We start from the raw sequence: 15200 nt of genomic DNA, 5'->3' as shown, positions 1-15200 counted from the left end.
TCTCAGCTGAGCATACCAACACATGTTCTCCGGCTTTTTATCCCTGACATGTTGTGGGAAAGTCACAGCTTGGAAATGTGTGTTGCGTGTCACCACCGCACAACATAAACTGTGTTGACTGAGTATGCGTATGACTTGCGACGGATTTCTGTGCCTGCTGCTCTTGGATTGAAATGGGAGAGGCCTGTGCATGATTATGGGACTTGGCCTTTTCACATCCCCTCTGCAGTTTAGCTTAGAGTAATATTTTGCTCATTTTATTGACTCGGTATAGAAGGTTGATGTGTGAAATCTAAATTCTCTTTGGCGTTGCAGCACAAAAGAATACAAAGGGGTGACTATCGGGATAGTGTAGAGCGTGGTCAAAAAGTCAGGGTTAGGAGTGTGGGAAGGGGGTTCAGTGACATGTCGGCTGCCAGTCTAAACATGACTTGGAGCTTGGATGCTCTCACGTTGCCAAGTCTATAGAAACAGCGAGGCTTTAAAAACTCAGGCCCTATGAGTCAGCCAAAAGCCCTGGACTGAGAAAATCTATTCCAGTCCCTGCGTTTCCACAGCAACGGGAACAGATTGGAACCACATCTGGTAGCCATTTCAGTCCCTGCAAGGAGAGGAAGAAAGAAATTTATGAGTGGGGGGAAAAAGACAAATATTTTCTGCAATGCAAAGCAGAAAGAAAGTGGAGTCGAGTTTCACTTAAAAGGGGCTGAAAATATTAATTCTACCACGGACTGAGTGGAGAGCAGCTTTTCAATGCATGTGTAAGTTTTGGATAATGGATTAAACTTCACTCCATTCGAGTAGTAGATCTTGAAAGAAGAGATCCCTTTATTTGTTTTGAAAACCTATTGACGAAATGCTGTGAGAGTTCATGAACTTTGTTACATTGAGGTGTTTCAGGAAAATAACTCGCAGAGAGTCTGAGCTTTTGACATGCAAGTGAATTAGCTTTTCTTTTTTCTTTTTGTTCTGTTCTTCAAAAGCCCGACCGTTTCGCTGCCTGACATAAATGTGTGTCTGTTGCAGCCCGATTTCCTAAAATGCAGTCATTTCCCAGGCTGATTCGTTGCATCAGACACGGCCGGAGGAGGTTTGAAAATGCTTTTTTTCATCTGCTCTCCCTGTCGACGCGCTGTCTGCAAGAAACACTGTCTAATTGCAGTCCTCCTTTACACGTTAAATGTTGTTTCTCAGCCCTGTGGAAATGCAGTAACTATGAAATGACATTTACTGGAAATGGAGCTGGTGCTTTTCTTGAGCCAAAACCACTGAAAACTGAGGTCAGCGCGCAAACCAGAAGAGAGGGGGGTGGGGGGGTGGAGGGAAGTGCCAGCATCAAATGTGTGTATATAGATTCCCAGTGACATCTACGCACTCTGCGATTTGAGACTGTCATTATAATAGACCCGCAACTCCCTTGCAGTGGCACTGAGCTAAAAATGGGGCCGCTCTTAATGCGCAAATTAAGCGCAACTACACAACAAGCCGACCTCCCAGATAGATGCTCAGACAAGCTGGCGAAGAGCTGAAAGTAGGTCAACAGAGCTGAAACTGAAGATTTAGGATGAACTTATCGGTGTTGTGCTTAAAGTCAGTGCATGAGACTGAAAACTACAGCTAAACCTTCGTTCAAACCCACCGTGCTGCATCTCAGACTACTGTGAGCCACACTGATGCACCAGAGTTAACTTCCGGAGGACGCGTAGACACAGTTGTCGTTTGGACTCCTTCTGTAAATGTGGAAATACAAATTAATATGAATTGCCAGAAATGTAATCCACAGTCTCTGTCTCCCTCTCTCTCTCTGTCTCTCTCTCTCTCTCTCTCTCCCTCTCTCTCTATCCAGATGGGGATTTTTCTTTTTCTTTTTTTTCCTTTTCTTTCACATGGACGGGGTGTGCAAACAGTTGTCTGGGACTTCAAATTGCCCTGAATTTTTCCCCCTTTGTCAGCATAATTCTATGGAACGAGTGTATTAGGGGAGAGGATTTGGATGGCTAATAGAAAGCAGATCAGTCAGATGCTCTTTTTTCCCCCTTTCTCTCTCTCTCTCTTTTTAACACTCTCTTTCTCTTGTTTTTTTTCTCCGTAGCCTATTTTTCCTTCTCCCTCTCTCCCCCTCCACCACCCTGTCCTTTATTCCCTCACACACCCATCCATCCGCTATCTGTGCAGTAAAGTGGGACTTCAGACTTCATAATGTGGCTTGAGGTTTCAGCTTTCACATAATTCCACAGGCTGACCCAAAGTTTTTTTGTTTTTTTTCCCTTTCCTTGCTTCTCACTCACTCTAACCTGGAGCAGCAGAAAAAAACGAGAGAGAGAGAGAGAGAGAGAGAGAGAGAGAGAGAGTGAGAGCGAGAGCTGCTGCATTACTCCACATATTGGGACGGAAAATGATCACAAGACCGAATGTGTCTGCCCAAGGAAAATAAGCAGATGGTTTATGTTTTTGTGCGCTGAACCCCAACTGTCCCTACAATCAGTCATGTCTGTGACCGACATACTGGAGCTTACAACGTCTTTGTTGTTTGAGATGTAAACTTACACTTCTTTTCTTTTTTTTTTCTTTTTTCAGTCACAGAAACACATGTCGATGCAGAAGTAGCCTGCAGGAACATTTCCCTGTTTTTCAGACTGCATCAGATTTGCTTTATCACATTTTTGTGACTCAGAGGCCGGGTCAGGATTATTCACGCCCTGTTTTTCTTTTTTATCCGTGGCTTATTTAGTTAGACACACTTTGATAACAGCCTATAAAAAAAAAAAAGAGGCAGAGAAGTTGCATTTAGTTGTGCATGGATGCTGGGACTTAACTGTATGTGGGTGCAGTGCAGCAGCGTGTGAAGGGAAGTGTTAGCTGGATATTTATCGTCACTGTGGCTGTGTGTGTGTGTGCTGGTGTGTACATGACCCTCACAGCCCTGCTCTACTTCACAGGACAACACTGGAGCCATTATGGGGAGCCATGTGTTTCTGATTACCCAGGCACAGATTAGAGGGGAGGGGAGCAGCGGTTGCTGTCTGCTTGCCCTCCACCCCCCCACCCCCCCCACCCCTACCCCCACCCCAGCTCCTCTGATGTGGCCACCAACTGGACATCCATCAGTCCTCCAAATCCCTCTGCCGTTCTCGCCCTCTTCTCCCACCTCGCACGCCAAACCTCTCTCCCACATCCGCCATGATGTCACTACCAGGCCCATCCATCACCTTAACCTGTTCTCCATTTAAATATGTAAACACTGAAATCTTTGTCATTGAAATGATTCCTGCTTGACCTACATATCGTACCAAATGCCCAGATGTAAACACAGTTGTGTGTGTGTGTGTGTGTGTGTGTGTGTGTGTGTGTGTGTGTGTGTGTGTGTGTGTGCAGAAGAAAAGAGTGTGGTATTTGTTGTTGCTTCAGCCATATGATACTTATTTGACACCCCCCCACCCACCGACCCAACCAAGAGAGGTCAGAGGTCAGGGTCAGCTACAGAGCAGCATCCCAGAGAGTGTGAGGAATCAGGGATTTGCTCAAGGACACTTCAGTGGGGTGTGTGTCATCCATGCACCTGAACTCAGATTGTTAGACTGAAAGGATACTTAACCCACGACCGACAAGCTACCATCAAAAAAAAAAAAAAGCACAAGCGATTTCTTCACATCATTCATCACGTTCGACACTAGTGTCGTAGAATTGTCAAAAACCTTCTTACAAATGTGAGAAAGTGTTAATCCAGGAGATTCCAGCTTCCACAGAGACTTTTCAGTTTGGGTTCCTGCAGGTAAACGTGTTGTAGTTGTTTGCCAGATGGTGTTTGGCAACAACAATGTAAATGTCCCTTCAACCCTGTGGATGCAAATTGCATTGAAATACATTTTTCATGAAAAGTCACAGGACTAGAAATAAGGAGAGCGAGAGACGAGCAAAAAAACTTCCTGTGATTCAAGAGATCAGCGAGTTCAGTACAAACTAAGCCTCTATATTTTTTTTTTTCAGTCAGAAGCGGAAAGTAGTTTATCACCATTTTAGGTATGATTACTGGGATGAGTGAGTTGGTGCCAACTGTTGGCATTGTGTGAAATTCACTGCTGTATGGAGAGGTGGAAGAGGTATTCAGATCTTTTATTTAAAGGAATAGTTTAATAGTTTAGAAAAGAAGATTGAAACTACTATTTTAATTATTGTGGATGATCGGAGTGTATGACGCTGAGGCCAGCAGCCAGTTAGCTTAGCTAAGCATGAAGACTGGAAACTGGGGAAAGCAGTTCACCTGTCCAAAGGTAACAAAACTAGCACCTCCGAATCTTGTTAACTAACATGATATATCTTCTTTCTTTAAGCCAATAAAAAACATAGAAGTATAATAATGACAATTCACAGTTTTGTAGGGGCTTATGTGTCAGACTTTTTATTAGACGTGCACAGTGACAGCCTGTTCCTCTCGTATTGATTTTGTCAGCAAACCCTCAACAAGTCAAATAGGAGTAATATGACAGAGTTAAAAATTGTGTATCCTGCGTTCAAAGTTCTTCCTAAGTGCAAAAGTTTTAGCTGCAAAATGTATTGAAAGTATCTGACGTCAGCACTCACTGTAGCTGATGTTGAGGTGAACTGCCGACTTATATAAACTATTGGGTTCTATATTAACACATAAAACATTTTTCTATCCAAAATCTGAATCTGTGAAGTAATTGATGACTACAGAAGTCAAATAAATGTAGCTGTAAGTTGACTTTATAAAGTGCAGGTACCTCAAAATCCTACATAAGCAAACTGTATCCAGTTACTTTCCATCACCAAGAAGAGTGTCAAATACAGACTACACCACAAAATAGACTGTACCGCCAATTTGACTAAATGGGCCATAATCTAAGTCCTCTCTCACCTCCATCATCAACATAACAAAGCCACTGCAAACAAGATCAGCGGCAGCGAACCACCCCTCGCCATCATCTATGCCTGCACAGAGCAGATCCTCCGCCAAAGCCAGCAGCGTCATGCAGCCTCCTGCGGCTTCCTTATGCGGAGAAAATTGGAGCCACTTATTTTAGGTCGTAGGTTCAAGCTAACCACAAGCTCAATCAAACTCAGTGACATTTTCGTTGGCTCAGAGAGCTGTAAATTTTGCTTACAGTTACAGTCACCTACAGTAGAGACATTTCACTCCATGGTTTTTATTGCTGTTTTTACTTAAATCAACCTGGAACTTAAAAAATGGCATCATTACAAATAAATACTGCAAAATCATCAATTTATAGAATTTTAAAAAAAGTAAATTCATCCATGTCAAATAATTCCATATGATAATAATACAATTTAAACACAAGAGCTTTTTTTAAAAACATGATGTTACTCTATGTTTTGTGCTGGATAAACACATTTTCCAAGCAGAGGAAAAAATATTTTACACCTCGAAGCTTGAACCGCCACGAGGTCACGTCCACGTACTGTACAGCACACAGTGGAACACACATCATTAGCATTGTATTTCTAATGAATGAAGCGCTCCACATGGCCTTCACTTCCTTCAGCGCTGCCTCTCTCTTCTTTATGAGCAGACAGGAGCACAGCAGGCACAGAGGCAGCAGGCTTCCCCCCAGGTGCCCTGAGGCTCCAGACAGATAAGCACACACACACACACACACACACACACACACAGAGGTAACTGTTTATACTCAAACTTAGATTTTTATTCATCACCCCTGCTTCTCCTTAAATATACAAATACATGTCCACACTATAAGGCACAGAGAAGCACACTGTCTCACAAATGACTGTGCAACATCATGAGAGAGCAGACACACAAACTAACGTCCTGCTGGCTGGTAGGCAGCATCCGGTGTTTTGGAGTAACAGGAAGTGTGTGTGTGCACGTGTGTGTGTGTGTGTCTTTATAACAGGCTCTCTGAAGGAGTCAGGATAACAGTGAGGTGTTTCAGCGTTTGATCTTTTGCCAGCTGCAAGTGTTGCAATTTGCCAAAAAAAAGGAAACTCAAATGGAAAAAGTTGCTCAGTACAAAATTTTGTAAATGTTTTCATCATCTACTTCTCTTTTCCATAACCCTCTGATCATGAATAATAGCCTTTTTCCCCTTTGTCAGCAGAATAATAATAATAACAACATCCCCTTTTTGGCAGGAACTATGTGATGTAAGCTGAAACATGCTGATTGTGAACACATATGGTATGCATACACACATATAGACAGAGGAGTCAGCCACGGCAAGATCACCCCACTCCCACTGCTCATTATGTTTTCTGCTCTATCTCATCTCATCAACTTTTTTTTCCCCCTAACTCAGCTATTTCAGTTTTTTTTTTTTTTTTTTTTTCTCAGTTCTGACATACACTGTGAGTCACTTTAAAACTCAAAGATGCAAACTTAAAACTCCTACAAGAGAAGTGTACAGGCCCGAGGATTTACGATGGGCTGCCAAGGGGAGGAAACCCTGTTAAAACAAGGGACTGTTTTACTGCCATTTGACACATAATCTCAAACAGTGGAGCGCAGGAGTCGGAGCTGCAGAGCTCTAGCGTCTGCGTCTGGAAAAGATAGAGATGGAGAGATGGTTTTTTTTGCTGCAGCATTCCAGGCAGGAATGGTTTATTTTTGTTGGAAACATAATTGTCTGTGGCTAGGATTTGGAAGTACATCTTACCCGCCAAACTGCCAGGAAGTGTACATGTGGGTGTTACCGCCCTCTTGTGGTGACCTAATGTATTTGCTTTTTCATAACACACAGGAGTTGGGTAAACTTGGAGGGGAGAGATGTTTTTTTTCTCTCCCTCTCTCTCTCTACCTCTCTCTCTCTCTCTCTCTTCCAGGGTGTTAACATAGTGCAAATGTGCTGTGCTGTCATAAGGTCTGATTTCATACACCAGTACACAATGGAATTAAACATCGCTTCTCATGCAACTCCAGCAAATTTGATAAATAAACAAAGAAAAGAAGAAGAAAGGAAGAAACAAAGTGAGAACGAAATGGGCTGGAGGCTTGCCATGTAGTTTGACTGTTGACTGGTCTGTATAACTACTGCAGGAAACAGATAATACAATGATGAAAACTTGACAAACTTAAGTCAGCAAAGGTGTCTTAAGAAACCTGCAGACAGAGTTCAGGCTTAAAGGAACAGTTTGACATTTTAGGGAAATATGCTTCTTCACTTTCTTGGTGAGAGTTAAATATGAAGATCATTACCATTCCTGCTATTCATTGGTGGTGAGTTGGTGGTGACCAAAAAAGAGATTGGGTTGCTCTACATTTCTGAATATGACGTTTTCTTGAAAGTCTCCTAAGATATACTTCATCCAGGAGAGACTAATAAGAGGAACAAAAGAGGATGAGGAATTTGAAGTAAAATGGAATTCATGGCTAACACAAGGAATAGACTTTGGTGCATCGACCCCGGCAGGAAGTGGATCACCATGGGGAACGGCCCATAGGAGTAAGGTGCTTCCTATTAGAGGAAACTGCCCTGGAGAAGAGACACTGCTGCTGGTGGTGATGAGGAATGGAGCTTGAACATCCTCATGAGTTTCTGATTGAGTGGTTTGATTTGAGAGGGTCAGGTATCCACGGTTGAGGTGATGAAAGGATGGAGGAAATGACAGCTGAATGACAGCAGAGAGAGAGAGAGAAGTTTGAAGTTTGACAGCTTACAAGTGATTGGCTGAAGGCCACCGTGTCAGGTTGTGACTGGATGAAGATGAGAATGAGCTGGTGGAGCGTAGCGAGAGCGGGAAACAGTGCTTGTGACTTACAAGGCATCCGCAAGAAGATGTCAGGACTTGTTCCGCTTTCTCTAAGCTTCACACATGACATGAAGTGTTCACCCTGTGACATCATGTGGGATGTGGCCAGCCATTAACATTAACATGAGATTCAAAATACTTTGTTTGAAGTACAAAAGTTTTTCAATACACACACACACACACACACACATACATGTATATATATATATATATGTTTGTAAGTCAAATCAGGTCTAGCTGAGTTCCGGCTGTCAGCAGCTATGAGAGTGTGCTTGGCTCTCAGTGGCCATCAACCACCTGCAACTTTAGTGTATGGGAAAAAGTGATAAGAGCACAGATGTTCTATGGTTTCTGTGGACCCTCAATGACATCTGATGGAAGAAACTATAAACCATAAAGCCACGGGGGCCCTGCGTGGCTTTTGAAAAATTAAAAAACAGCCCAATAACAAAGACAACAGAAAAAGAATCAAGAGTATGTTGGGTAGTGCACTAAAAAGTGGTAAACTGCTGAGATTAACATGCATTTTTAATAGGAGAACATAAAGAAACTGTAAGACAAATGGAACTCAGGTGGGTACTGCTCCCCTGTGGGATCATTTCATGGACTTGTCCACCTTGAGAAACTGTACAAGTGGATGAAAGAGTTAGATATTGTTGGTTATAACCTCGGCAAAAGCACTCAAAGATAATAATTTGTCATAAAATGTGGGCCTTCTTGGTGCTCACTCTGACGCTTGCCGTTAGAGTATCAGAAACTACCAACAACACAGCGGTTGAAGAAGAGCCTGTCATAGCCAGAGGTAAACTGCTGGTGAGTACACACTGAAATCCACACAACATGGGAAGCTTTACATTTTTATCTAGATTTCATGTTGTGCCTAATAAAATGTTCAAGATTTTGTGACACTGGTGGAGAAACTTTAAAAGTCTCAAATGTAATACTCTCACGACAAGAGGACAGGGAGGGTGGAAATCAGCGGGGAATTGGGTAAGATGGGTAAGATGAGGGCTTAGCCGTGTGCTGTCATGTCAGCGTGTACTCTGCAGAGATATGAAACCTATTCCTGGCACCTTTGATCACACATAGAACAAAGTGTGCACAATGCTATTTGTCATGCTGTTTTAACAACTGTCTGTTGTCGTCCCTGCAGGCCCCCAGTGTGGTCGGATGAGGCATAAAGAAAATGCCCGAGCTCCATCATTTTCTCATGGAGCGATGGGGTCTGTAGTATCCTTGTTGGCTCTTTTTTCATTTTCCTCAGGCTTCTTGGTGAGACATGACCTTTCCCAAAAAAAAAAAAAAACAGCACTGATTTTCTCATGACCTCTTTCATAGACAAAATAATGTTCCCAGCAAATTGCCAAATCCAGTGCCAGCTCTGTGGGCTTTCCAAAACTCCGCTCTTTTTCCAAGTTCAAAATCAATGTTGAGTGAGTCTAAAAATAGCAAAACAGATGGACGCGCAGCCCTACCTGTTGTTTCCCCTTGATCCGTTCTTTCCCCGTGTATAGCCACAACTTGGAGTATGATTCATCGGAGGAGAAGAATCCCCGCCTGATATTCTATAACGAAAAGGACGAGGTTGTAAAGGTGAGATGTTGAGTTCTTTTACTCATCTGCCTCATGATGGGGGCTTATCTCGGGAGTGCCAGAATGTCAAGACAGATTCATGTTGGGAAGTTTTAAGACTGCTGCATCTGATATCAGATCCTCTGTCAGATAGCGAGTCACACAGACAGAGTGTGTTTGAAAGAGCGAGACAGAGTTACAACAAAAAGGGAGAGTAAGAAAGTGTATAAATTAGAGTTTCTGACAGCTGAGCAATTTTTTTTTTTATATATATATACTGAAACAGGATAGTTGGTATGGATGTTGATATAAACTTGAACATTTTATGCCCTGAAATTACAACTGTTCAGTGTTTCCCACAGACTTTTATTTTTGTCAGTGTGGAAAGCGAGGCACAATAAAACTCTGGCGGTGAAACCAACACTAATGAATTTCTGTAGCCTCTTCTAAATGCACAAAAAGGCCACTGCTGTGACTGAAAAGTAAACTGTTCCCATACTTTCCTTCTTCCTTAAGTTGAGTTTTTACCTTTTATTTTCCCTGCTAAAGTTTATGTGGGAGTTTTTTGTTTGTTTTGTCTCCTTCAAGGTGTAATGTTTGTTGTTTTTCATTTATTGTTTCATAATGTGGGCGCCTTTTGAGACTGCAATGTGAGTTTCAATGAAAAATTATTTCAGAGACTAAATTACTGAACAAAATAAATGAAAATAAATGTGCAGGAGGAACCTTTATATCAGCTGTGAATAAACACGTTTTAATAAAAATCCAATTTTGGGAGGACCAGATTAATGTGTCAGAATATACCTAATGTGAATCAGACCATATTATTTGTCTGCAAACATATACTTCTCTATTTTACTCAGCATTACAGCTTCTAAGCCTTTAACCATATGTGCAAATGCATGTGTGTCTGTGCTCCTGTGTGTGCGTGTGCGTGTGTGTGTGTGTGTGCGTGTGTGTGTGCGTGTGCATGTGTGTGTGTGTACGCCTGCCGACACGTCAGACTGTTCCCGTGAAGAAAATGAAGGCCGACGAGATCAGCAGCCTGTTAGACTCGCTGGGTTTCTACAAGAGGTCCCAGAAAGGGGAAGAGGTGCCAGAGGAGTTCCAGCATTTCCCCCTGCGCGCCCCCAGGGACGAGCTGTGACGACACCTTGTGGCCAAACTCTGCCGCTGCACCCTGGTCAGATTAATGACGTGTGGCGCTCCAAGGCCAAAAAAACAATAAGGCCAGGCACCATTCTGAGGACCTGCTGGCCGGGTGCCGTGTGCAGGGTGTTAGTCAGTGCTGTGTCATTCTGTCAATATGCTGAATTTAGATTTAAAAAAAAAATACCACAATAAATGAATCAATGGATAATACGTGTCTGCTTTACTTCACTATAGTCACCTGGAAGGGTTTGTCAAGTAGAACTATAGAGTGAAGAAAGAGCAGTGTATACTTGTAGAAAACAGTGTGTATGCTCACACTGAGAACAGAGATTGGAATGATCTTCATCTGTGTAGGAAGGTAATAATGCTCCTACGTAAAATTAGAAAAGATTTTCTTTAATGAAGATGCATTGTTGTGGTTCTCATTTTGGTCTATTTTCTATCTCTGTAGATCTTCAATAAGTGTTAAATTCTGTAATTAGATAAACAAATTTAATGAGCATCATTGAATGGCCACTAAGTGACAAACAAACCGCCATGCTGCTGTTTCAGCCCTATAATCCTCAGCCCGCCTCCTTTACTATAATCTGATTAGTGGTAGTGTCTGCCAACTTGCGTCTGTGTGTGTCCATTTGTATCTCTGCGTGCCTGCCACTGTGCATTTGTGTGATTTAAGACAACAGGGATTAAACAGTATAGGCGCCGAAACACTGGCATTTTTGGACTCGGTAATGGTCACCCAGCTCTACCCACAATGCCTGTGTTTTACTCACCTGTTCCCGAGAACCTGCACATGGGTCTGGCCTATATGGGAGGCTCTGTGTTCACCAACAACAGGACGGCAGACAGCGACTTCACCAGGGACCAGGATGACGCATTTGGTTAGTTACTGCATACAGCTATAGTAGCTTACTTAGTACATTACGATATAGTGAAAACATACATGTGAGCTCTGAGGTAGATCACCACTGTAAACAGTATTGGATGAAATCCTGCTGTTGCAGAATCATCCGTTATTGATGTGTTTTCTATGGTGACTGGGCTGTTATAAACCAAGTCTGTCAGTGTCATATCCCATCATCATTTTTAATACGCTTCCTCTTTACATATTGAATATCTTTATCGAAAGATGTTCCTGCAAACACTAATGCATGTTTTGGCTTTCTTAAAGGCATGTTATTTATCTTTATACTGCTGCTTTAAAAAGTCACACAGCAAAGTTCTGAGGTCCTGATCTCATCAGTGGCTCACAAACGCTGTTTACTGGCACTGAACCTATGATCAACCTTTAGCTGGCAGCTGTGATTAAGTTACATTCGAGGTGAATTCCCTTTTAATGAGCTGTGTACATTATATTGTCGACCTTCTGTACACCTATTTTTTTGCTTTATGCTTTTATGATGAGCCAATTGTGAGGCAAACGTTCATGACATCAAATTCTTGCTGTGATGAATATCATTGTTTGTATACTGTTGTTATTTGTCTTGCAGTGGTCAACGAGCTAGTGTCTCACCTCCCCCTGCAGATGCTGCTGTACTTCAACATGTTTTACTTTCCTTGCTGGTGGTTCTCAGCTGTGTTCATGCTGGAAGTAAAGGTGGGTCGGGGGGTCGGGGAGTGACGCCAAGCTCAGAAAATAATTCATGACACAAACTTGAGATAAATTCTTGTTAAAAAGCAGTGTGGTTAAATCAGCTCCATGGGAAAAAAAGGCTTATTTTTTCACTGACTATTTCACAGATGAAACACAGGGTCATAACTGGTTCATTCATTAGAAGTTATATGAAAGTAACTCCACTTCAGTCAGTGTCTGTCAAATTGGAAAACCTATGACTTTGGTGCCATCTACTGGTAGCATCAGGAAAAGGTGCAACAAGAAACACTGAGAGTACTGAAGTACAAGCAACTGTCTCTTGGCTCATTTTTATGAAAAACAAAAACATACAATATGGGATATCATTAAAATTCTGCACATATGTGAAGATGTGTTTTTAAGTAGGCCTGCTTTTGGACACTAAATTTAAATAGGCATACAGACATTACAGCTGTGCTTCATTTGCAGTTCTATCATCTGCCGGGGTACTACCAGGCTCTCCTCATAACCGGGATGATCCTGCTCACGGTCATTGAAGGGGTCCGACTTTATCTGGGCTACATTGGCAACCTTAAAGAAAAGGTAGTTCAAACCGACCTCCTCTCTTTATGGTATCGTGTCCTGAATAACACAGTAACACAGTGGTGGAAGTAACTGCTTAAGTATTCTTCCTGCGTGTGTAAACAATCAGCTCTTGGCTACAACTGTCTATTGAGTTGATGTGTGTGTGCATGTGTGCGTGTGTGTGTGCGTGTGGTTGTGTGGACACGCAGGTGTGTGTGTGTGTGTGCGTGTGTGTCTGTGCTTTCATGTGGATACAACTGAAGCATTTGATGCTTCACTGCTTTATCTTTGCATCGCCTCCATGTCTCGCCGTCCCTCCCTGTCACCAGGTGCCAGAGTTGGCAGCCTTCTGGCTCCTGTCTTTCATGTTCCAGCTGCCGGTGCTGCTGTTTTTCCTGACTGATGAAGGAATTATCATCCTTCCTCTGGAGAGAGCCGTCCACTCCCTGTACCTCTTCTTCCTCCTCGGCCAGATCCTGGCCTCCTTTCTGGCGCTCAGGACCATGACCCGAAAGCTCACCCTCCTATTCCATCTGCGCCAGTTTGGCAAGGTGGAGAGCATCCGCCATGCAGGGATGAGCCCTGTGTATGGGCTGACTTACCATCGAAGTGTGCTGCCCGTGTCACCCACCCAGGACATGTACCATTAAAGTAAAAACCCATCCTCAGTTCACCCTACTCTATCACATATTTTCAATTTGGGATGTGTAAAGTTTTCTAATTAACAACACTTTTGTTTCCCAGAATGCCTCTCAACAACTGGCAGACAATGTAAATTTTAATCAACTGGTTCATTGCCCAACATATGCCTGCGTCATTGGCCCAAGTCTGGCCCATATACTTCTACATCTGGGCAGAGTCCGGCTGTTATCCTTCAGTATTGACCGACAGCTGGAAGATTTCTGCCCAGATGTGGAAGTAGCATCTGACAATATGGGCCAGATTTGGGGCAATCGAACCGGGCGGACACTGGGACAGAAGAAAATAAGCCCAACTATGGACTGGATTTATTGCTGGGAAGTGTGTGCCAAATCTTCCTGTATGACTTCTCATCGCTGGCAGAAAGTGACAGTTCTAGAAAGAAGACCTTACTATTTGATAATAAAAACACTGATGCCAAATCTTGACATTTGCTGTTGTTGTTTTTAAAAAAAAAAACAAACAAAAAAACACCATTTTAGCCCCACTCTAAATGTCAAACTCTAATACCGTGTCAAACAAACTGTCATGGAGCGGCTTGACTTTACAGGGGAATAGAAGAAAATACACCATCAAAGCTCAGAAATACAAGGCAGCGCATTGCCTGTAGATGCTCTTTTATCAAACAGCGTGAGATGGTTTCATTTTTCTCTCTCTGTCTTTAATGATGATGGATGGCTTGAGTGTTGGGAGAACAGAATTGTTTTTTGCAAAGGTAGATTCAATTTTTCGCCCATGAGACAAGATTAGTGTTTCAAAGGGTAGAAAGCAATCCGTTCTTTTATTTCTGGCAGGTGTGAGACACACATTAAAATTTCCCAATTTATCTTTAAGTTATTCCTTCAGTGTATAATATTACCGTTACTGTTTGATGAGTGGGATGCAGGAATCGAATTTCTTAAGGTTTATAAAGTCCAGGAGTCTATACCTAACTGCAGTAGAACTGTGTTAAATATTTATGACCACACAGTGGCAGTCAGTGACCAATAGAGGGATGGTGAGGATTTGACGCTGCTGCAAAGTCCAATGAGAACAGATTATCATGCAGCACATGTCCTGATCACGAAACCCTCTGGCACAGGAATAAAGGCCTGTCCACACTTGAAAACAATGTATTATTTGATAATCTATGACTTCAGGTCGTGTCTACATGGAAATCGATTTCATGTTTTGTCCTCTACACATCTTTTTTCCCTCTGTTTGGGGATGAAATGATTTCACACTTGTTTCACCAGAAGCCTGCAGGCAGTATTGGGTGCTCTGTTATTCCTTTCTTGGTGAGAAATTATTTAGAGTGCGGTGCACTAAATTGTCAACAAGCTGGTAATGTGAGAGGCACAGTTTCCGTGATACAACATGCTTGTTCCGCTCTACTTTACATTCAGGAAACAACAAGCTGCAGTGGCTGCCACACTGTTCATGGAAAACAGAGAATGGAAAAAAAACCATTCAGAGTGGAGGATGTAATGTATGTTTACTACTTTATGTAGAACCTGGTGCTCAAAAGAAACCCAAAGAATGAATTCACATGTTGCTGCAAAGGGAAGAAACATGACTCTGTTTAGAAGTAGGGGAGGCTATTTGGACGAGACCAACCAAACTTTTACATTGAACTTACATCTGTTTGCTAATTATACCATTTAAACATGATTACATATTAGATATCATTCACAATATTTATTTGAATGTAAAAATTCTGATGTTACAGCCGACCCCAACCCTGGTGACCGTTGCAACATGAATCAGGGATTATGGGCTTATGGTCAAGGTGTTCCGCTCCGCGCTCCCCCCAAAGGCCTGCAGCACTCCCATTGTGTTGTTTAAATATGCAGTGCTGTTTTTTCTGTTGCATTTGTTTTGGGGTTTGTATGTTTTT

The 15200-nt window shown here is 42.5% G+C and overlaps 2 protein-coding genes across 2 annotated transcripts; both read left to right on the top strand.

Annotated features, from left to right (window-relative positions):
* Positions 1 to 8914: 8914 nt before the first annotated feature.
* On the top strand, positions 8915 to 10675 carry selenoe (selenoprotein e). The gene is made up of 3 exons (XM_056376829.1): positions 8915 to 8973; positions 9258 to 9336; positions 10319 to 10675. Exons 1-3 carry the CDS (start codon positions 8930 to 8932, stop codon positions 10460 to 10462), a joined length of 267 nt encoding a protein of 88 aa, XP_056232804.1. The 5' UTR covers positions 8915 to 8929; the 3' UTR covers positions 10463 to 10675.
* Positions 10676 to 10806: 131 nt separating this feature from the next.
* Positions 10807 to 13874, top strand: zgc:112294 (transmembrane protein 17A). The gene is made up of 4 exons (XM_056377009.1): positions 10807 to 11348; positions 11958 to 12064; positions 12530 to 12643; positions 12955 to 13874. The coding sequence occupies exons 1-4, from the start codon at positions 11222 to 11224 to the stop codon at positions 13273 to 13275; spliced, it is 669 nt and encodes a 222-aa protein (XP_056232984.1). The 5' UTR covers positions 10807 to 11221; the 3' UTR covers positions 13276 to 13874.
* The last annotated feature ends 1326 nt before the right edge of the window (positions 13875 to 15200 follow it).

This window comes from Seriola aureovittata, chromosome 5, assembly GCF_021018895.1.
Source record: "Seriola aureovittata isolate HTS-2021-v1 ecotype China chromosome 5, ASM2101889v1, whole genome shotgun sequence".
Lineage (NCBI taxonomy): Eukaryota > Metazoa > Chordata > Actinopteri > Carangiformes > Carangidae > Seriola > Seriola aureovittata.
Note: the sequence above shows the minus strand (reverse complement) of the source record. Positions and strands in the feature narration are given on the sequence as shown.